Genomic DNA, 22506 nt, shown 5'->3' with positions numbered 1-22506 from the left:
TATCTTGACCACACGACCATCCCTATAGATCTTACCTCGGAAAGTTAGAAGGTTTACATAGGCCACGGTTAGTTGAAATTAGACGAAAAATATTCTATTGAGTAAAACCGGTGAAGCTATATGGAGCTTTAGTTTTTTTCTATGGATATTTGATTTTCCAGTCGTTTAATCTTTAAGCGTTTAAGCTTAATCTGTGGCACTTGGGATACATCCCAAGATTAGATGAAGCAGGGCCAGCAGTCGGCAAACTTTACGACCGAAAAAGCCAAATTCTACAATAATTTTCGTAGAGTTTCACTTGAAGAGCCAAATTGTGAAACCCAGAGCAAAAATGTGTGAAAAGTTTATAAAATATAAAATCTGTTCAGATCCGCCATCTCGATATCAAAGATGCACTTTGCCGATAGCTGAAGTAGGTGAACCCCATTGCAAGAAAAGGACAGGAATATAATGATGAGATATAAAGCAAACCGGTGAAATTATGGAGCATTCACTTGGGAATTCACTCTAAACCAAACGATTGATTGAGAGAACATTAAATCAATAGTTTGAACGATGTTACGATTGGCCTGGAACAGAATTAGTTAAAAATGCCAAGTGCAAGCATATCACTTGAAACTAGATAGCTGCACAAAAATATTGATTATCTACTTGACTATCACTGCAAATGTTCGTCACGATTGAACAGCTGCCAAATTCATGCGCACAGATAAGCCGCCTGCCGGTTAATCCGCCCTCGGATAATAAAGATTCTACTGTAGTTAGACACCTTTATGAACAACTTTTATTTAGTTCTTTGATATAAGGCCTCAAATGCACGACGCGTGTAACAAACCAGCCATAGAAATGGAATGTGATTCGAAAGCGCTGCTCTTGCTGGATATTTCTGCGGAACTGTTGTACGCGTTAACGTGCCCACGGAAACGTGCGTCAATTTTCTACGGCCTAAGGTTAAATAATGCGTTTTTTTAAGGAATTGTTTCCACAATTTCAATGATATGAAGTATTAAAACTGAATGTATATGATCATCATTATCTAATGGAATGATATGTTATAATAACCGATTTTTGTATTCCAATTCCTATTTTACAGTTTTATTTACAACTGTTATGTTTAAACACTTTTGCTTTATTTAACAGTATAAATTTAAAGTGTTTTTTCATTATGCATTTTATTTATATCGTATGTTTAATAAGTGTTTAAATAAAGCAAAAGTGTTGAAACATAACAACCACAACAGATCACAACGGCTAGTTTAAATTACAAATTGCTACACATTTTTGCTGCATGGACACCTACTACGCCAATGCATGCTGCATCGAGAGCAGCTGTCAGTGTCAGCGCTCACACCACGAGGCCGAATCAAAATAAACCGGATCGTTTGTTTTCCTTTTCAGTCCAGCTCGGGGGAAAACAAAGTCCGGCAATTAAAGTAAAGTTAGCCAGTTCCTTTTGCCCAAAATGCCGTACGCTAGGAAAAAAATGCACAGTGGAGACACACATCTGCGCCGTCGGTGGCGGCTGCGGAATCGGCGCAAGGATTTGGACGAAATCGATGCCGACCTGAAGAACGACCCGGAAAAGCTGCTGAAACAGGAGGTCGATCTGGACAAGCCGGGTTTCGGGCAGTTTTACTGCATCCACTGTGCTACCTACTACATCAACGATCAGGCACTGCAGGCCCATTTCCGTACGAAAGTGCACAAGCGTCGATTGAAGGCACTCGAGGTGGAACCGTACTCAATTGAGGATTCGTTGCGTGCGGCAGGTCAGGGCAGCTTCGTGCAACCGCAGAAGCGAAAGATGGAAACACAGCTCAGCTTGGCGGAGGTGGACGAGGGAAAGCGGATGAAGGTGGATACGGTAATGGAGGAGGAAAAACCCGCCAAACAGGAACTGTCGAAGGTGAAAAAGGTGACCGACTACAAGAAGGTCCTGGAAGAGCTGTAAAAATAAAGAAGGTTGTTGTAAAGGGAGAAACGTTGAGTTTATTTCAATAGCCGTAACATGGGGTGTATACATTTTTCGCTCCCAAAACGTGTGAGGCCGAAAGTATTGTGAAAAGAGCGGCTCCCGTCCGTTCCCAGTTTCACATGTGGTCCATGAAGTGCGGAGTTCCGTTCTCATTTCTTCGCTTCGTTAGAATATCGCAACCAGACTCGGTGACGAGCAGGGTTTGCTCGAACTGGGCCGAAAACAAACCATCGGCCGTAACTGCGGTCCAGTCGTCCGGCCAGGAAACATCACGCCATGTGCCCTCGGATATCATGGGTTCGATCGTGAAGCAATGTCCCGGCTTCATAACACCAACGGCAGAATTTTCTACAAGTAGAGGAAATCACACCATATTGATCGATGTTAGTGATGGAGTTGTAAAGTTCTACATTGTCTGCAAGTACTTACTGGCATAATGAGGTACGTTCGGGGCGGTATGGAACAGTCGGTGAATTCCATGTCCGCAATAGCTCTTAACCACGCTGAATCCGTGCGCATGCACGTGCTTCTGGATAACGTTACCGATTTCACGATAACGTTCACCGGGCCTTTAAAAAAAGAAGCGTGAAAAAGTCAAACATTTGCATCCGTTTCTTCCTAACTCTCCTACCGCACTTACTTCACGATGGCAATCGCCTTCATCAGCGCCTCATAGGTGACCTGCACCAGCTTCTTGTGCTGCTCCTTCACATTACCGACGAAGAACGTTTCGTTCAAATCCCCATGGAAGCCCCGATGGTACACCGTCACGTCCACATTGCACAGGTCACCGTCCTCCAGCGGACGGAGATCCGGTATGCCGTGGCAAATCACTTCGTTCACCGACGTGCAGCAAGACTTCGGGAAGTTGTAGTAGTTCATCGGGCTGGGATAGCACTCCCGCTCGATGCATGCCTCGTGCACCGCCCGATCGATCTCGTCCGTCGTCACACCGACGTCGCAGACGCGCGCTGCCTCGTCCAGCACCTCGCGCCCGAGCCGGCACGCCACGCGCATTCCCTCGATCTCCTCGTCATCGAGCACCTTGATCGTATTATTCCCCCGCAGGGCTTCCTCCGACTTGGACCGTCCCTCCTTGTGATCGGCATAGTCTGGCCGGGGGATGTGCGGCGGCACCGGGCGCCTTGGCGTTTGCTCGAACGGTCGCAGTTTGCCGGTAAACGTGTAGTAAGGCCACGGATTGTATGCATTCGTTTCCTTTCCCTCTGTGGAGAAAACGGAGAAAAATAAACGTCAGAAGGGAAACAGAGGGAGAGACAACGGGGAGGGGAATTAGTAGTAACGTGACGGTGGGACCGAGACCAAGATTCATCCCCATGCATGTGCACCTACTGGCAAGAAGGTGAATAACTTTGTGCTCCTTCCAAGAGCCTTTGAAGCAGTCCTGGCTGCAAAAGTACGAGCCCTGGATGCCCATCTTCAGGCATACCGGGCACTGTAGCGTCGAGGGCTTCTTGCAGTCGTCCGTCACGCAGAGATGCTTCGCCATATCACTCATCCTTGCTATCGTTTTTTACAGGCACGCACGGGTAAACGGGTATTGTAGTTACGCTACGTTACGCGAGCGGACACGATTCACCGGGCTGCGGATGCGAAACTGAAGCAAAACACGGCACCAGAATTACCTAACTTGTACGGAAAGGAAAAATAACCGACTAGACCTTAAAAGAGCAAGAACCCGCACTCGATTTGCCTTTATTTTTCGCTCCTCTCCCCTTTCCCTTTCCCTTTTTTCACGCAAAAACCGTTTGACAGGGTGAAACGTCAAAACGCGCGAACGCGGTCGCGGCTGTTCGAACTCCCTAGCGCCGAAAGGAAAAGCAAACCATGGAAGAAAATTACAGTTTCCCTTTCATTCTTGCATTTCTTTCTAAATGTTGTGGTTTGCCTTCGAATAAATAAAACGAACCAAATTACCATGAACGTAATATGGACTTTTTATTGTATTTACTTAAAAACCGGGGTAAACGATCACAATATGTAAATATGGCTAGTATCAGCCTTATCAGCTGATAAAGGCCAGGCATCATCACTTTGTTTGTTTGTTTTTCTTCACAATTGTATGCTGTAAAACAGAGCTTGTTTGGGAAGAAGTGCTTTATCAGAATCCCATAAATGCATCCAATTGGTTAACGAAACTGTCCAACGCTCCGGGTGCTAGCTTTTCCAGCTTACTAAAGTCGGACTCGGCCAACGTCTCCAGCAACGTGTTTGGCGTGCAGTAGAAGAGATTCCTGTCCCTGCTGAGCCGCTCGGCCAACTCCGTTTGATGGTTGTTCATCAGCGTTTCGTTCACGACAACGATCAGCGGTTTGCCGGCTTCCAGCACTTCGAGGCAACTTCCGGCACCGGCATGGCTGATCACCAGATCCGCTTGGCTGATGTCGTCCCCGATGCTGCTCTTCAACCCGTACGCCGAGAGTCGGATGGTTGTGTGCCGTTGAGCAAGCTCCACGTCAGGTGCTTCACCTTTTCCAAACTGTATCGTTAGCGCAGTGCATCCCAGCTTGGCCAACTGTTCCAGAACGGCGGTCGAAGTGACGGCACATATCAGTGCCACGAATTCGGTCGTGCCCACGGTCACAAACACGCTTTTGTACTGCTTTTTAATCATTTTCTCTTCTGATGCAAACGTTCGGACTCGTTCAGATCTAACTGCGAACAGTGCGCGTTTGGTACAATTCTATCGTAATCAGTTGCGTAAAGAACGTAAACAAATGGTGTTTGCGTGCAGAGTGACCAGAAATACCGATTTATCTGTATTCCTACCGATTTTTTATATGCCTACCGATTCACAGATGACCGTGCTAAAACTACCGATTTTCCATTTATCCTACCGAAAATCACAGATACAGGCGGTCCCCGAGATACACGGTTATTGGGGACCGAAATCGGCCGCAAAATACCGCGTATCTCGAATTTCCGCGTAAGTCGAATCTTGTGATTTCCAGCCAAAATATCACTAATTTTCGTGCAATTTTGCAAGTAGGGGGTAGTTTTAGCCACCAAAATAATTATTTCATATGTTTCTAATGAATTGTACAGTTTTAAACCTTTTGAAATGGTATTTTACATTCGATCAATACAGAAATTATTTGGTATTTCACAATGGATGTGTCAAATCAGTACAATTTGCTCAAAGAACTGTCAGATTTGGAAAACCGCGTATCTTCGAATCCGCGTATAAGAGGTACCGTGTATCTCGGGGACCGCCTGTATTTGATTTTTCAGTCGTTTAAGCTTAATCTGTGGCGCTTGGGATACTGTTTCAAGGATTGCTAACCTCATTAGCTACTTATCGCGCTGATGCACGTTTGTTTGCCTGGCACTTTTTATTTTTATCCGTTAAAATTTTATGTTCATAATAAGTAGAAAATGTCAGTTGCGTGGATTCCGAGAATTTCTCATCAAAGAAAATCATTTTAATTTGAATTTGAATCTCGCTGTCAGCGGTTAAAGCTTAGAGAGCGGTACTTGTTCCGACGCAATGCGTTGCGATTTTGCCAAAATGTATGGGATTTGACAGACGCATGCGTTAACGACGCACGACGCAGCGTCAAAGTAGAAAATTTTCTATTTCGACGCACGTCGTGATGCGTCTGTCAAAATGGTTTAACCATATCGGGTGAAAATCGATATTTTTCCACGTTAAATTGTTTCGAGCGCAGTTTTGTGTGTAATTGGACAACTAAATAATTTTATTAACAAAACAAAATAAATGTAGAGAAAGGAATTTCGTAATTGCTGCAAAACAGGTGTGTGTGGGTCAGTATGCAATATGCAATAAAAAAGCGAAAACATGCTTTGCACTGTTTTGAGCAGAACTGGAAATGATTTTACAGTTGTGATTTAACATTATAATCACATCAGAACCTATAAATAAGAAGCATTATTGCTGTTTGTTGATGTTTTTCTTAGTAAAATGTGTTGACATATCCATGCAGAACGCAGTGAACAGATACCAGCGTGCGTCACGCAATGCGTTGCGATACGCTGCGTCGAAACAAGTACCAAGCCCTTACCCGACAGAGCGTTTCTACATACACCGAGACTGCAGCTGAGAGATGGCTGTGAGAGAATTGACAACCGGTTTCTCACGCCGGTGTGTGTAGAAGCTCCGGAAAGCGCTGAGATGAGACTTTTAAAATGATGTTGAAAAAATCCATTTGAATCGCTAAAATGAAGTCAAAAATTTTTCTTTTACTTTTTAGTAATATTCCTACGATTATTAGGCTGCAAAAATTCAAACTATAATTGATCGTTCGCTATAAACTGCCAATTTATTTTTTTCTCAGCTTCATCGTTCTTTGCATGCCGAGGAGATTTCTCTCATCGAAAATGCTGTCAGCCGCTGTCAATGCATGCTGTCAGATATTTTCTCAGGTGCTTTCTCGGTGTATTTAGAAACGCTCACAGACAAAGTGAATGAAATTTTCAGGCGAGGGGTAAGTATACTTCTATTAAAACACACAGTGGGGGTCCGGCCCAAGATCGGATCCGAAGTCCGTTGTTTTGGGCTAAAAATTAAAAATGGCGGATGGGGCGCTACCACGGAAAAAATGCGCTCTATTGCATATCTTTAAAATGCACGAGGCGCTCTCACTGAAAAGAACGCTCGCTCGCGCTGTTTCATTGTATTTTCCTCATATCCCTTCATTTCCGTCTCTTTCGGCTTGCGCTTCGCTGATGTGGTACCCCACTTGATTCCAGCGAGTTGCGCTGCGCTGGACTGAAACCCCCTCCCGCTCGTTTCTTTCTTAGCGCGCTGTGCGCTTCCCTTCATACTGACTTGGTGTACCCGAATCAAAAGAAAAACTTTAACACATTAAACTTGGTTTATAAATATTTTATCACTTTTATTGCAAAGAAAAGCACATTTCAATTCATAGCTTCACACAATCTTGCTTCAAACCACATACATTATTTATAAAAGACGCACACTTTTTCATTCTCTTTGCTAGTAGGGAAAAATAAATTAATCCGTAAAATAATTGATACAATTTAAATGGGTGCGTTCTCAACAGTGCTCCTGCCGAAATCTGCCAATATAATCTGGCCACACTGGCCCGCAGGGCAAAAGCTCGCTCGAAAGGTCAATAACCGTCGCAAAACGTCAAAAACGACCGTCGCCAGCGCCTCGAAATCGTTGCGAGTTTCGCTCGCTGGCGACGTCGGTTTGCAGTACATGCGACGCCGGTTTTGACGTTTTGCGACGGTTTTGCGACGGTGGCCGCCAAAAAGCTCGCCTTGCCCTGTGGGCAGAGTGACCAGAAATACCGATGTATATATATATCTAGGGTTTGAAGGAAAAAATCTCAATTTTTTAATCATTAAACTATAAAACTCAGCCAAACAATCAAATCAGTGTAAATAATCCAGCGAAAATCAAATGACAGCACGTACGATAAAATCGTATCCGATGGAGCACTGCAGCGGCTCTAAGGTCGCGTGGAGGCCCGAGAAAAAGAACTTGCCACCATTGAGAAGAAAATGTGCATCTTAGTCCTTCTTTGGCTTAGATTTCCTAGTACAATTTTCAGATCAACACTTCAGAAAGACCTTCATTTGTGTAACCGCTGAACCAAATCTAATCCATATCCTAGGTAAAGGATGCATATTCTTTTGAAATGGAACTTTCATCTTGCGCATTAGTAACCCCTCCCTTCATCCTTTTAAGACTTGTTTCGCTTTCACTTCTTTTAACTCGAGTTAAGTTTCGAGTTTTAACCTACCGAAAACTACCGATAAAATTTTGATGAGCCTACCGAAAACTGCCAAAATAAACTGGCCACACTGTTTGCGTGGTTTGACGAAAATCACCAATGGTACCATTTCTGGACATCGATAATGAAGTTCTGTGCAAACAATGTTTTCAAATAATATATACGTTTTTCCAAAAAAGATAACTAAACAAGAAAGAAATTCGAAATTCTCAATGTTATCCTAATTTAAGCTCCCAAATCATCTAAAAATCTTTAAAAACTTTAATGCACAGTGGGAAACTATGGGAACAAAACGGACGATACCATTTCATTTTTAGACTAACTTTAGGCGCTTTTAACATCGTGTTTTTGCTTGTGCTTGCGAAGCGCCTGGCAGTATGCAATACGGAAGAGCTTTTCCATAAATTTTGAGATAAATTAATTACATGCTTACACTGATATTTCATTACATTGATATTACATACTATTCAATTGGAAACAAATCCACCATTTTTGTAACGCGAATAATCAGGGAAAAGTAAAGATTTCCACTCACCGGTTCTATCTGCTTGTACTGCTTGTAGGATCTCGTGGACTATATTGTTTCTTTATTGATGTTTTGCTTAAATATTTTAAAATATTTACTTATACGTTTTTTTAAGTATTATTATAGAAATGAGTGAATAATTGTAAATGATTGACATACCTACAGGCGTTTTTTGAGTCCTTGTTGGTTTGAATCATATTCCTTGATTTTTTTTTAACTTTTACCCCTTTTCTTTGTGATGCGGGAGATTGGTCATGTTGTTATAATTTGAATTTAAAACTATTTGAAATAGATATTATTTTGAAGTTTTCATTAAAAAAAAAACAGTATCACTCCGTCCATTTTTGATATGTCCTCATTAACTATTACGTTACGGCATATTTTAAATCGATTCTCTTTTCGAAGTTAAGCAAAGGAATAAAATAAAATAAGTAAATACACGAAAACAAAAGGTAAAACATAAAACAGCCGAAGTAGAAGCTTTTAGAACATCAAAAAGGAATATTAGATAAACGAAAAAAAAAGGTTTAAAGAGCATCCTTTCCAAATCAGAGCAGCAGCGTACCCATCGTGCTTCTCTCTATCGGCGCTTTGTGAGTGTGCTGCTAAATCCCTGCTGCTGCTGCTGAGACGTTACGCGAGAATCGAATTAGTTGCGCGCTGACATTCAAACGGTTCGGTTCGGCTGAGCCGTTGCTCCTGCAATCCGAGCATAGAGGAAACACGCGTTCGGACCCGAAATACCGGTGACGGGAGCGTGGTGGTGTGTGTGTGTCGTGTGTTTATACAGTGTTTAGGCTCGCGGTTAATCGCGGTTTGGTAAATGCGATCGCGCCACAACACTTCTATTGAACTTTCGTCCCCCTCGTAACCGGGTATACGAACCTTTTTTTGTGTTTTTTTTGTTTGCATAGTTCTAGCATTAAACCAATCGAAAGTGCGGTTCGAAGGGAAAGTGAATCAATCCGCGAGGCCGAAAATAGCACGTGCAAACACATATAATTGAGCCAACCGAAGAAAAACACAGCCAATCTCAAACTTAAACAGCAAACAGTACGTGGCACCTTGTTAGAGAGTGCGTTAGAAGTGTGCGTGCGTGCGTGTGTTTGGTTAATCACCAGACACCGTGTTGCTTTAGTGACATGTTGAATAATTCGCTAAGCGTACGGCGGGAAGTCGAAGTGGAAAGAGCATGAAGATAAACTCCCAGGCTGCCTGGTGGCTAAATGGCTGTGCAGAATAAAATGTGTGCATTGTAGCCAAAGCCCGGTCTGTTTATGTTCAATTTCTAGCGTGCCATCTAGATAACAAATCACCGAGTGCGCGCCGTCTGTTAGTGTAACACAGCACATTAAATAGAAGCAAAAAAAAAAATACGCTCACAAACACAATTACCAACACTAAAGGTGAGTGTTTACGGCTTGTGGCGTTTTTATGTTTATTTAATAAGGTTTCGGGCCGACGCTAACACCGGCCAGCGAGTGACATTTTCATCCTTCGCATCAACATATTAATTTTAAGTGGATGAGAATATTAAACGATTCCCTCCTTCCGGCCACCTCTGTTTGCCACCCCATTCCGGTCCGGTGAGGCCACAAACGGAACCGAACAATGGAGAGAGCAAACTAGTGCAATGATGGATGATGGATATTGGATGGATGTAGTAGGATCGATCGATCGAACGGTGACTGCGTTCGCCAATTAGCGGCTGCATGCTAGATGTCGCGGCATTGCCTGGCCGTCCTGCGGGCAGATGGCCCCAGCGCACAGAGCAGGGGCCCCGTACCGGTGGACGGTGGACGGTGTAATAAGTTCGATAAACGGTCGCCCGCCAGCGGTTCCCTTCGAGGTTCGATCAATTGCGCATTGCCAGCGGTTTTTGCATTTGGCAACGGGGCAGCACCAAAGGGCAAGCGTTGTCGCGGTCACAGTTTGGTCCGAAATTGTAGCAAACAAACAATAGATGGCTAATTAAAGGTAAAGCGTCCCCCGTACTACTGTTCGCGGATTTCGCGGACTTCGGCCTTCCAGCTATACTTCTGTATTTACAACTCGATGGTGCAAAATCGCCATTCAGTGTGATTTGACGAAACAAAAATCAAATATAGTTTTTTCGCTAGCTGAACGTCCTTCCAAACGTCTCTGTATGTCCAGCCGCTGCTCCATCATACTCCACCATATGATCAGTAAACGGTACGCGAAACGGCACACCCGCATTAACGAGCAAATCCCATAAGACAACGGCACACACACACACGGCTGGGTGGCCTTGAATCAATTCAAGTGCCAATCTGCGATCTTAAATTTCCTCCCCTGTGATTCCTGGACGTGCCTGAAGGGAGAGAGGGAGAGAGACCGGGGTGCCACCTCCCCGAAAGGGTGGTAGGGAGGTCAACATAAAAGCGGGAGAAAAACAAAGTAGATATCCCAGCGTCACCGTAACCATCTGGCGCATACCGTAACCATCAGTAGGGATTACTCAATCTACTCCCTACTTCCCCGGCTGGATGTGTTCTTCTTCCTGCTCTTTTCTTCTTCTATTTTCGTTGCGCAGGAATGGCAAACGCTGGCCAATGCTCACCAGCGCGCTAGTTGCAATTCATTCCTCCGCGACCCTGATTTGATAAATCAATTATGTTTGAACGTTACTTTACCTCAAACTGCCAGGGCTGCAAACGATCAGCCGTTCGTCGTCAACTTCCAAGCGCGGAGGGGGGGGGGGGAGAGTGATGAATGGCAGCCGAAGGGCGCGATGCTGCACGGGCCCGGCCGCGCTTCCACGCGGATGGATGTTCTTTTAGAGTGTGCAAAGTGTTAAACTGCATTAGGTGGAGCAGCATTAGCTTGGCGCTTCAGGCGCAAGGGCGTTTGGTACCAACGTTTGCTAAAACGGATTAGGGAAGGCGTACGGCACGTTTGGGAGTTTCACACTGGTTCCCGTTGTTGTTTCTTTCTCCATCGCTCGTACGTATCTAAAAGTTTCAAACACGATGAATATTTTATACGGAATATGGGATAGGAAATTTGTACACAAAATGTGCACACAAACCCTCCCCCTTCAAACGTCGATAACGGTGGTGGTGCGAGGTGACGTATTGGAGTTGGAAGTTTCACACGATTGGGCTCCTTTTTTCCCGAGGATATATCGATAAGGGAGGACACCGGGTGTCTGATGGCATGCATGGGGGGTGGTGTTACTTTATCCCATAATCGAATAGGATAAAGTTTGTTTTGGCTGGAGAGCAAGGTCGTTCATTCCCCACCCCTCCCCTCAACAACTCCCTCCAGATGCGTACCAGATTGGAGGCAGATAATTGTTTTTCTTTCCGGGAGCTTTCCATGATCACAATCTGTGGGGTATCGATGGGCTGCCAGCGTGCCGTTAGCGTTTGTTGCGTCGTTTAATCAAGCGAAAGTTATTCGGTTCGGTCACGGTGGCAGCCTCTTGATTGAAGGTGATATACAATTTCATGTGACGTATGGAAGCGCAAGTGTCAATTTCATAATTAGAAATTAATAGCTTGTTTTTTTGCCTTAGCTACATACTGTCGTCCTTTTCGGGGTATGAACACTGCAACTGCCTAGAAAGGATGTACCGTTCAGGATGTGATCGATAAGAGATTAATTTGATAATATTCGATGTTTGTTGAACAGTTCGTGAGCGCACATCAGAATCAATACAAACAAATACGAGAAGAAAATCCGCTTATCTATTATTATGTTTGATTACGTCCTGGTCTTGGTTAATGTAATAAAAAATATTTATTTTCATTTTTTTGTAATCTTTCCCAAAAGGTATATTTGTATCAAATGACATTGTTCAGTTATCAATAAGGTTCGATTTTTTGTACTTTGAAGTTGATAAATCCATAACCTACACCTAGTTAGAACTCACTCCAATAAGATTTTATTACATACAGATGTAAACAAAAAACATAAATAAACAAGTATTTCATAATTTAGCTGTAAAAATTCTCGAGTGATGTAATATTTCATAATAAGGAAAAAAATGAAAAGAAATATGAAACAGTTGTAAAATTATAAGAACAAATCAATGAAAAACTCAAATTTCCTTATCGTTTAGGATTTAACAAATCAAAATCAAATTCAAGTTTATGAAAAATGTTAGCCTAATGGTTTAGAAGATACCTAATTTAACTCATTCCTAACTTAATCTATCTTAATTCCTAATTCCTTAGAAAACCTCTAAATAGTTTCCTCTAAATAGGTGGAAGAGTTTCGGGAATAGAATCAGGGATGGGGAAGATCAGTGCTACTATTAACACTACTATTAGCAGGAGTTTAAGGCCACGAACTCTATTTAGCACTGATTTCAGGACGACGGAATTTGGCTCCAAAGACCCTTTACTTCTGATAGTACTTAATTCATATAGCTCTTTATACACTACTGTCGATCTGAACGTTAGTGTAAATAATCTTAAAATTATTATTCGAGGCACATATTGACGATCAGAAGCATTAAGTTATTTATTTATATATTTATTTACCGTTTTCACTTTCGACATAGCTACCTGTTTGTAATTAGTTATTACCATGTTTTGTATAATGTTAATTTCAATTGGGTCCATTGTTAGCCAGTGTATTGAAAAATCGAGAATAGATATGTAGGCCAGTCAAGGCTAGATGACGTAATTAAATAAATAAATAAATGAATAACCACTAGATATACGGAACCCTTCAATTTGAATACTAAAAATACCTTTAGATTAATCTTGACTTTTACTTTTCGTAAATGTATGATAACATACTATGAGTTTGTAGCATAAGTTTTATTTTCATAACTATCATAGATTTATCATAGATACATATGTGGTATACTTAGCTCTACGGAACACGTCAAATTGACGGATGAGTTGATTACATTTAGTTTTTTTAGTCAAGTTGTAACAATTTTCATGAAAAGTAACTGTAACGAATGAAAGAGAGCTATAAACCCCTTATTATCATAAAAAATCTTGATAAATGATTTCAATAAAATGGCCTCAAACGGAGTTGCTGATCAACTTATTCCTTGAGTTTATCGAAACTCCCGCGGACATCGGTCAAAATGTGGCATCGAAAAGAAATCGATCCATGTGTTTGGTGAAACAATAACGACTGCTACTATAAATTAGCATTGTGCAGATAATTTTGCATGGGACCCAAAACATGAATCATTTGTCATAATTTTAATAAAATAAGTTTCTTCATGATTTTAACCAATCTAAATACGTATTTTTGTCCACCCGTTAAATTGATCGGTGTCCGTAAAGATAGGTATATATAGATAGAAGCCCGTAAACCTAGTGTTAAATTTGCGAACACACTGGAGCACTGGAGAAACAACGTGAACTTAATATGAACTGAAATTGTACCATGGAAGAGTGATTCAAATGGTTTTGTGTCTTTCTTATTCGTTTATTATGTTCTGCTCTATTCTGTTCTGTTAGAATTTGAGTTAAAATTCTTCAATCTAAAACACATCAAATGTTGTTATAAATAATTTAGTATAAATTGCAAGAAAAAGTAACAAACTTAAGTACAAGCTAAGACACACACCTATACAAATTAAATTAAATGAGTTAATACAATTAATAATTTTCTCCATTCTCCATCTCGATCTACATTTGACGGATAAACATTCTTATTTGAAATGCTTAAATTTTTAAATACTTGTCCCAAGCATGTTTTTCGTCATAGAATTATCTCGATAAAATCATCTAAAGGACGTTCAATCGTGTTCAAGCACTCACTTAATAGACAGATAATATTGCTAATAATACTTTGGTTGGTTAATCAAACAGCTTAAATCCTATCATATCCATCCATTTATTCTCTCAATCTAGCCAATAACACGTTTCAATCAAACGAAATTCATCGATCGAAAATCGAGTGGCAACAAACGAGCAGCTTTGTTGCGCTGTTCCCCGAGTGGTTTTGTGGTTGACCCCCGGCGTTCATTGTTATGCGGGAGCGTTAACGAATCAGATTGGGACGGATGGGATTGGATTAATTGTCGAATGCGTGTGTGACAATTCTCCGCGGTTCGTTCATTCTAACGCCTCCATGTCTTGCAAGCATCGGAACTGGCCCGGTCAGTGACACTGCTACGGGTAGGACGGGCTAGAACTTTAACTAAGCTAATGCGGCTGTTTACAGAGGATGGAAGGATAAGGAGATACAAAAAGAAGAAAAAAAGACAGAGAGGAAAAGATAAACGGTACAAGAGAAACAGTAAAGAAACGCAACACATTAGAACCATATCAAGCGCCACGGTTGTTCCGCGGTTGACACTGTTGTTCGCTGGGGCCAATTGTTTGTGGCGGCACAGTGGCCTGTTGTCGTTGACGTTATGATTTTGCCCGTTTCCTTCTCGTACACTGATTGCCACCATCATCCGCATCTCTCCACCGCCACCACAACCATCATCATCATCATCAATTGGAACTCTTTAAAACGGTAGAGTCAACGCCAGCCCTGCCGGCCTTACAGCTGTCTCAAGAACTCTCACACACACACACAGGATCGATTGCCTTTCCGCTTTGTAATGGTAATGCATCACATCCACAAGGGGTGAGTTATTTTTTTCTCTCTCTGGAACGAGTCTTGCATAACAATTGTCCAACAGCCAACGGGCACTGCTAAAGGTCGCGCAAGTACTTCCGAATCGAGTATCAGCCAAACCTTGATCATGCCTCATGTTTACCTTCGGCGGTGCAACCGAGGACGGGGAAGTAGCTAAGCAAAGGGGGGAAGCAACACCAGGGATAAAAAGTCGTGATAGAATATGAAATAAAGAAGCAAGAAAGCAGAAGCGAACTGCCGTGGAACGAGCGTTTTTAAAAATTAAACGTTTGAAACGTTTGTGCGCGGGCGGCGCTGGACGAACTCGAGAGCACAATGGATATAAAATTAAACAAAACCGGGCAATGGGACAGTTTTTGAATGATGAATGCGGAAAGAGGACAACCTAGAATGGGCCTGGTATCGGCGCAACCGCTACATCCGGTTTAAATGTTTAAGAGACTTCTTTTTAAACTGGGCCTTCCTGCACCGAGTCTCCGAACCTTCGCTCGAACTCTAAAGTAACGTCGCTTAATAAAGTACGCCATCCCGTTCGGGGTGGCAATTATGCTGGCTAATTGTTCCGTTTCAAATGTGCTCGGCTGGCACCGAAACTCCTAGGGGTAGCGGGAAGTTTCCAATGTGAAGAAGAATTCTTGCCTTCGGTCTTTAAATCTGTTCATCACTTCAATCAGCACCAACTACCAGCATACAGCGGGGAGCGTTTGTTTGAGTTGAAACTTTCTCTAAATTGCCCGCCTTTGACCCCCGCATCCCCCGTCGCTTCATTGGCCGCAACTTGACAGTGATACTTCCACCCGTAAGCTTAGCGATGCACCCTTGCTGCAGCTGCAAAGATGTCGAACCGCACCGCATATCCTGTGCGCTGCGATTCAAACAGACCCCGAAACCGGATGACAGATGAAGAGCGAACCCCCAACACACACACACACACCCATATGGCGGGAGGGGGTGGGTTTGGATTGGTAATTTAATCTGGGAATATTTTACGATGGCAGTGCAAAGTGCTACCCTGCCGTCGGTGATCGAACCACGCACCGTTTGCCAACCATTGCGAAGACAAACGCAAAGTGCCAATCCGGGATGGCTCCAGAGGGTTTCTGATGTGCGGGTGCAGACCACCAATCGGTACGAGATCCGGTGTAAGGTTTCGTTCGCCGCTTGCAGCGATGAGGATGTCGTGTTAGACTGTTACACACTGACGTACTGTGCCCGTATTGAACCATACTCCAGCCGCTCAAACGCACATTCCTGAATCTCTTCCATTGATGCCATCGAACAGAATCGCACTGAAATGGGCGAAGCACAGGGTAGAACACAGGGAGAAAGGCATCGTGAGTTGAGTTGATACCAACTGCCACACATTCATAGTTTGGCCGTTGGTTTTGGCATTATGGTTTTGTGGCGAAGATCGCTGTGCGCGACCACCGGGATACGGGGTGTGTTGTGATGCTGTACAGTGGAAGCAAGACATAGCAAATGGTCCGGCAAGGGTGGCTCGGGATTGTTCCCATTTTTTTTTATTTTGGCAAGCAAGATGAACCCGCTGACCGACATCTGAGTGCTGGCGTGATCGATGAACCGTGGTTTTGAGCGAATTATCAGCGAAAGTGTGAAAAAACAATAATGATTTCATGCTCCATAAGATAGATGGGCCAATTAACTGGAGCAAGGAAGGGACCAAGGGATGATTATGGTGTGCTGACGTTTTGATTTTAAGACCTTTTGCTGTATTCGTTAAATTCTACAGTGACGAGGTTTAATTTTGAGCTGAAAATTGTGATTTAAAAGAAATTCTATTCAATAATGAATCTTAATGCTGGGTGTGAGTTGTGAGACTTGATTTATTTTTTTCCAATAGTTAGTTCAACATTGCACCCAAGTAAAACTGCTGTAAAAGCAAATATTTGTACAGTGACAGTATGTATAGACCTGAAATCTTGATAAACTGTTCGTAAATATCCCAATTTTCTAGAAACATACGTAAAAAACCCGAAATGCATGAAAGATTAAATGTGATTGTATTTTCAATAGGACTCTTATTTCTTAACGCATACTCACCTATCAATTTTGTTATTCCATTCCTTTATCCCAGCCTTAATTGCCTTAAATTATTTAAAGCAAACTAAACACTAATTATAAGCGAATAAACAGTAAATGAACCAGCTAAAATATTTAATCATTTACTCCCAAAATTTGATAGTGATATCAAACTCATGGTTTTGCAGTTAAATTCAAACTAGCTAGACTGAGCGCAAATTCCAAATTATGACCCGTTAGTCTACTGGACTAACGAGGGACAAAAAAACGTAAAAGACCTTATCCATTTTTAATCATATGACTACCATATGGCCATCAAGTGTTGATTTTTGGCGTGCATTCCGTGCGAACCTACAGGATCGTTGAAGTCAACAGGACATGGCTTCTGTTGCGGCCTCAGATTGTGACATAAAACGTAATTAAACCACACAGAATAAAAAAAAAACAACAGAAAGATCGCCTCTACCACATGCTTGTTAAAACCATTTGGTAAAAGGGTGTTTGTAAGGGGCAACGATAAAAATACCAACAGCAAAAAAAAAAAAACGAACCGTTTGACACAAAGAACGCTTCAGCAACGGCACTGGAACGATCTGATCGGATTATGTACGTGATTCATTACCGAGCCGGATGCTCGGGGTGTCACTGGATATGCGGTCATATTGCGATAAAATGCTTTTGTGCAAGGGACAAGGATGAAATAAAAAGTAAAGACAAGCGTTAAGGAAACAAGGAAAGATACAGGGAAGAAGGAAGGACTAGCGTTAGGGGAAGGGTGCGGATGCATTGGACTTTTTTATGATCAGGCTTTAAAGAATTGGTAAAAAGGTAGGTTTGAGGAACTGTTTGGAGATTTCTCGTACCTATTCTCTCTCTACACATCTCCACATTGCTATTTGCTAGACAATTTATCCGCAAAGGTGGCCTTTAAGGAAGATAAATGATAGGCGCTAGAGTAAAGTATTTAACCATTTAATTGATTATAGGTGGAAAAATACAATGCCAGACATCAAACATATCAATTCTGTCCTGTGAGTAAGAGTTAATCTACCTATTGCCTGTTGTTAAAATAGAACTGTTCAGACCGATCTCATATAAAACATGTTTTTTTGCGTATAAAAATGGCAGGAAAGTTTAAGATCTAAATTCATAATCCACTTTCACTGGTGGGCACATTGAGTCGAAAATATTTCTCCATGGCGCTAAACATAAGCTGCCCAAAATGATACAACCTTCCGCTGAGCACAGCGAAACAGCTCTACATTTCCGCTGTTAATTTTAATCGATTCAAATTGATACAATCCAGATTAATAAAGACCATCTTCTCTCATTTTCCCCGCTCCCTTCCCCTCCTTCATCTTCGCAGATAACCGGCAGAAGACTGCGAGAGTCTCAACGCAGACGGTTAAACAAACGATCCGATTTCTAACCAATCCACGGCCGGCCGCGTAAAGTGACGGGAGTTAAGTTTCATCAACCGAACGACCGACCGACCGACCAACTGAACGAACGGCCGTACGAGCGCCATATCCACAGGAGCCGCATACCGGGACGCGACTCCACCATGAACAACAATAGCAACAAAATGCAAATTCGAGAGTCGCTAGCAATGGACGTGGACGGTACGACGGTGGAGAGTAGCCGGGGCTACCTAATTACCCGCATGACCCTGCTGGCGACGGTGGCCATCTTCGGCTGCCTGCTGCTCGGCTCCGGTCTGCTTATCTATCACTTTGCGTCGTGCGATGAGCATCATGCTTCCACCCTGCACCATACGACGCTGTGCGAGCATCAACATTCAACATCGCACCATCACCAGCAGCACGCACCGGCGCCGGGTTCGGATGGCAGTGCGTCCTCGACCACGCACAAAACACTTATCGAGGCGTCGACGAGCCGAGAGAATCCGGGAGAAACCATACCCGCCGGTGACAATGTACCCGGTGACACTGGTGCAACAGGTGCCGATGGGATGGACCAGGGCGGACAGCGGGCGGAGGATGGTACGGTTGCATCATCGGTCCGGGAGGACTTACGGCTCCCCCGATCGATCGAACCTGTTGCTTATGACATTCGGCTGATACCGTGGCTGGTGGAGGATAATTTCACCTTCCTCGGTACGGTGGAGGTTCTCGTCAACGTGCTGGAAGATTGTAGCAACGTGACGCTTCATGTGGCCGCACTAAACATTCACAGTGCCAGTGTAGAACGCTCCACTGGGCGGGGAGAGGAGCAGCACAGTGAAGAAGCGACTGCAGATGAAAGCAGCGAAGGAGCGCCGTTGGTGAGGGAAATGGTGGAAATCGATCATAACCTTACGGTTGCTAGCAAGCAGTTCTACGTGCTTATGCTGAAGACGCCACTGCGGCGGGGCGAACAGTACGTCGTGCGGTTACGGTACGATGGTGTCCTGAACGATTACCTGCAAGGTTTCTATCGCAGCTCGTACACAGCTAACAATGAAACTAGGTAAATAGTTGTTTCGGATTGCCCATTTAGACACACAGTGCTTAGTGTGGCAAGTATTTAAAGCGATTATAATTTTGTAGATGGATTGCCACGACACAGTTCCAGCCAACGGATGCACGCCGTGCGTTTCCATGTTTTGACGAGCCGGCTTTAAAGGCACGGTTCAACATCAGTATCGCACGTACCCGGGACATGATTTCGCTCTCCAACATGCCCCGGTTACGTTCGTACGAGGCCAGGTAAGGCAGAAAGTCCTATATCCTTTACCAATGACTCTGCCTAATGCAGAACGATCGACACTTTCAGCGAGCCCGAGCTGCAGGGATACGTGTGGGACGTGTACCAGCAGTCCGTACCGATGTCCACCTATCTGGTGGCGTTCGTGGTGTGTGACTATCTCAACCTGACGTCGGGCAACTTCGCCGTCTGGGCACGGGCTGACGCTATCGGATCGGCACGCTACGCACTGAGCGTCGGTCCGAAGTTGCTCAAGTTCCTGGAGGACTTCTTTCACATCGAGTACCCGCTGCCTAAGGTGGATATGATCGCGCTGCCCGACTTTAGTGCCGGTGCGATGGAAAACTGGGGCTTGATTACGTATCGCGAGACGGCCATGCTGTACGAAGAGAACGTATCGGCGATAAGCAATAAGCAGCATGTCATTACGGTCGTTGCACACGAGCTGGGTACGATCGGATAGTGTGCGGAAGGGGACTTTGTTGCGAGAACTGATTTGACATCCCTTTTTACAGCCCATCAGTGGTTTGGCAATTTGGTTACGCCGTCCTGGTGGACGGACCTGTGGCTAAACGAGGGCTTTGCCAGCTACATGGAGTACCTTGGGGTGGATGCCGTAGAGCCGGCTTGGAAGTCGATGGAGCAGTTCGTGGTGAACGAGCTGCACAACGTGTTTTCGCTCGATGCGCTCTCGTCCTCGCATCAGATCTCGGTGGAGGTGCACAACCCGGAAGAGATACACGAGATATTCGACAAAATATCGTACGGCAAGGGTGCGACCATTATCCGGATGATGGACCATTTCCTTACGACGGAGGTATTCAAACGTGGCCTGACCAACTATCTCAACGACAAGCAAGTATCGGGAGGTTCGCTTTGTATGGCTTGCAGCATGCTCAATGTGTGGTTCACTTTGCAGGAAGTATCAAAGCGCTAGCCAGGACGATCTGTGGGAGTATCTTACGAACGAGGCACGGCGCGGTGGCATATTCGACGAGCACACGTCAGTGAAGGAGATCATGGACACCTGGACACTGCAGACCGGATTCCCGGTGGTGTTTGTACAGCGCGACTACGAGTCGGATAGTATAGAGTTTCGCCAGGAGCGGTTCTCGTTTGCGAACGCACTGAACGGGACGGATGGTGTTGCCCGGCACAGCGAACGGTTTCTTTGGTGGATTCCGATCACCTATACCACGCTGGGTGACAGTAACTTCCAGCAGACGAAACCATCGATCTGGATGAAGGCGGAGGAGGCGCTGGTGATCAATAATCATGACATACCGAGTCACGACTGGATGATCGTGAATGTGCAACAAACGGGTTGGTACAGATGGTGGAAGGATGTTGAGGAGCAATCCTTAATGTATTGTTAATTCACGCTGCAGGTTACTACCGGGTGAACTACGACGAACGTAACTGGCAGATGATCGTGAGGCATCTGCAGGACCGGAACAAGTACAAAACGATCGCAGCCTCGAACCGTGCACAGTTGATAGACGATGCGCTGAATTTGGCGCGCGCAGGCTATCTGGATTATGGCGTTGCGCTGAACGTTACGAGGTATCTGGTGCACGAGACGGATTACGTGCCATGGAAGGCGGCTATTGCTGCACTGAACTATATTGACTCGATGTTCATACGCACCCGCAATTATGGGTTGTTCAAGGTGCGGTTTGCGAGACATGCCAGAGATCGTTGTCTGCTTTCATTGAATAATTTGATTCTTTCCTATCACTTCTTGCTTAGAAATATTCTATGGATCTGCTGGAAAACATCTACCGCGAGGTTGGTTTTGAAGATCATCGAGATAGCCCGCTGCTGACGGTGTACAAGCGAATCAGTGTGCTGAAGGCGGTTTGTCATCTTGGAAACAAGGATTGCGTGAATCACTGCCTGCGCAAGTACTACGAATGGATGCATCAGCCCAATCCCGATATAAACAATCCGTGTGTATTAAAGATTGCATGTGATTTGTTCTTCCCATTTCCTAACCGGCAAACATTTGCTACTATCTACCAAACTGTTTCATCAGTATTTCGCCTAACCTGAAGAGCACCGTGTACTGTACCGCCATCAAGTATGGTGACGAAACGGAGTGGGACTTTGCGTGGGAACGATTCCAGAAGGCAACGGTCGCCAGCGAGAAGGAAATTCTGCTCTCCGCGATGGGTTGCTCCCGGGTGCCCTGGATTTTGGCCCGCTATCTTGAGAATGCTATGTCGGATGAGTACGGTATCCGCAAGCAGGACGCGTTTAGGGTGTTTATATCGGTGGCAGATAACGTTATTGGGCAACCCATTGCGTTCGATTACATGCGCAATAATTGGGCGAAAATGAAGAGCTAGTAAGTAGTTGGGCGAGGAGCGTATTATTGCTGGCAATAACCATCATTTTTCATTACAGCTTCGGTGCTTCGATGTCGAACTTGAACATTATTCTCAAATACTGCACCAAGCGGTTTAACACCGAGTCGGAGCTGTTGGAAGTATGCACGCAGCGCGATACACATACACTTGGTTCGCTTAATTAATGACTTTTCTCGTTCTACCGTCCCGTTTCTTTCTACCGTTGATTTTTCGTAGCTTAAGGAGTTTGCTGAAATCCATTTGAAAGATAGCGGCCGCACGATACAGCAGGCGATTGAGTGGACAGAGTCAAACATCGCATGGCTAAACCGCAACGCACAGCCGATTGTTAATTGGTTGAATGAAGTCTAAATTACCATCCCATATTAGACACCCCAACCCCACCCCTTTTTTATGGATCCATCGTCTACCGCTCCGCAGGCGGTGAATAGAAAAAGAGAAAGAGAGAGATAGAGAGAGAGAGAGTGATGGTTTAAAGTTAGTAACGCAATTAGTGGCAAGCAGTTTTAATAAGCGTACTTAAGATAAAATAAAATGAACCGATAACGTCTAATCTATCTT

The 22506-nt window shown here is 44.1% G+C and overlaps 4 protein-coding genes across 7 annotated transcripts; 2 read left to right on the top strand and 2 right to left on the bottom strand.

The window, feature by feature from the left end:
• Positions 1–1343: 1343 nt before the first annotated feature.
• LOC120895563 (zinc finger protein 593 homolog) lies at positions 1344–1981 on the top strand. The gene has a single exon (XM_040299056.1). It carries the CDS (start codon positions 1463–1465, stop codon positions 1949–1951), a length of 489 nt encoding a protein of 162 aa, XP_040154990.1. The 5' UTR covers positions 1344–1462; the 3' UTR covers positions 1952–1981.
• Positions 1970–3736, bottom strand: LOC120895561 (methionine aminopeptidase 1). The gene is made up of 4 exons (XM_040299053.1): positions 3329–3736; positions 2616–3201; positions 2405–2544; positions 1970–2323 (listed from the first exon to the last, which is right to left on the bottom strand). Exons 1-4 carry the CDS (start codon positions 3492–3494, stop codon positions 2091–2093), a joined length of 1125 nt encoding a protein of 374 aa, XP_040154987.1. The 5' UTR covers positions 3495–3736; the 3' UTR covers positions 1970–2090.
• A 173-nt stretch (positions 3737–3909) lies between these two features.
• LOC120895562 (UDP-N-acetylglucosamine transferase subunit ALG13 homolog) lies at positions 3910–4710 on the bottom strand. The gene has a single exon (XM_040299055.1). It carries the CDS (start codon positions 4608–4610, stop codon positions 4098–4100), a length of 513 nt encoding a protein of 170 aa, XP_040154989.1. The 5' UTR covers positions 4611–4710; the 3' UTR covers positions 3910–4097.
• A 4199-nt stretch (positions 4711–8909) lies between these two features.
• Positions 8910–22498, top strand: LOC120894229 (aminopeptidase N-like). Of its 4 annotated transcripts, none has more exons than XM_040296698.1 (12): positions 8910–9008; positions 9160–9651; positions 18237–19339; positions 19420–19578; positions 19646–20025; positions 20092–20431; positions 20496–20899; positions 20965–21245; positions 21326–21525; positions 21612–21923; positions 21983–22064; positions 22162–22498. In XM_040296698.1, exons 3-12 carry the CDS (start codon positions 18435–18437, stop codon positions 22294–22296), a joined length of 3198 nt encoding a protein of 1065 aa, XP_040152632.1. In that variant the 5' UTR covers positions 8910–9008; positions 9160–9651; positions 18237–18434; the 3' UTR covers positions 22297–22498. The 4 variants fall into 4 exon arrangements, with proteins under 4 accessions (XP_040152632.1, XP_040152630.1, XP_040152629.1 ...); XM_040296696.1 differs by having other exon boundaries at positions 8910–9064; XM_040296699.1 differs by having other exon boundaries at positions 8924–8991.
• The last annotated feature ends 8 nt before the right edge of the window (positions 22499–22506 follow it).

This window comes from Anopheles arabiensis, chromosome 2 (genome assembly GCF_016920715.1).
Source record: "Anopheles arabiensis isolate DONGOLA chromosome 2, AaraD3, whole genome shotgun sequence".
NCBI classification, from domain to species: Eukaryota; Metazoa; Arthropoda; class Insecta; order Diptera; family Culicidae; genus Anopheles; species Anopheles arabiensis.
This window is presented reverse-complemented; position numbering and strand designations above follow the sequence as displayed.

Bases quoted from the DNA above. Each gene is read 5' to 3' on its own strand.
- LOC120895563 (XM_040299056.1), top strand. From the start codon at position 1,463: ATGCCGTACGCTAGGAAAAAAATGCACAGTGGAGACACACATCTGCGC.
- LOC120895561 (XM_040299053.1), bottom strand. From the start codon at position 3,494: ATGAGTGATATGGCGAAGCATCTCTGCGTGACGGACGACTGCAAGAAG. The intron at 3,202-3,328 runs GTAGGTGCACAT...TTTTCTCCACAG, and splicing joins AGTTATTCACCTTCTTGCCA to AGGGAAAGGAAACGAATGCA. The intron at 2,545-2,615 runs GTAAGTGCGGTA...CTTTTTTTAAAG, and splicing joins AAGGCGATTGCCATCGTGAA to GCCCGGTGAACGTTATCGTG.
- LOC120895562 (XM_040299055.1), bottom strand. From the start codon at position 4,610: ATGATTAAAAAGCAGTACAAAAGCGTGTTTGTGACCGTGGGCACGACC.
- LOC120894229 (XM_040296698.1), top strand. From the start codon at position 18,435: ATGAACAACAATAGCAACAAAATGCAAATTCGAGAGTCGCTAGCAATG. The intron at 20,432-20,495 runs GCAAGTATCGGG...TTCACTTTGCAG, and splicing joins ACCAACTATCTCAACGACAA to GAAGTATCAAAGCGCTAGCC. The intron at 22,065-22,161 runs GTATGCACGCAG...GATTTTTCGTAG, and splicing joins CCGAGTCGGAGCTGTTGGAA to CTTAAGGAGTTTGCTGAAAT.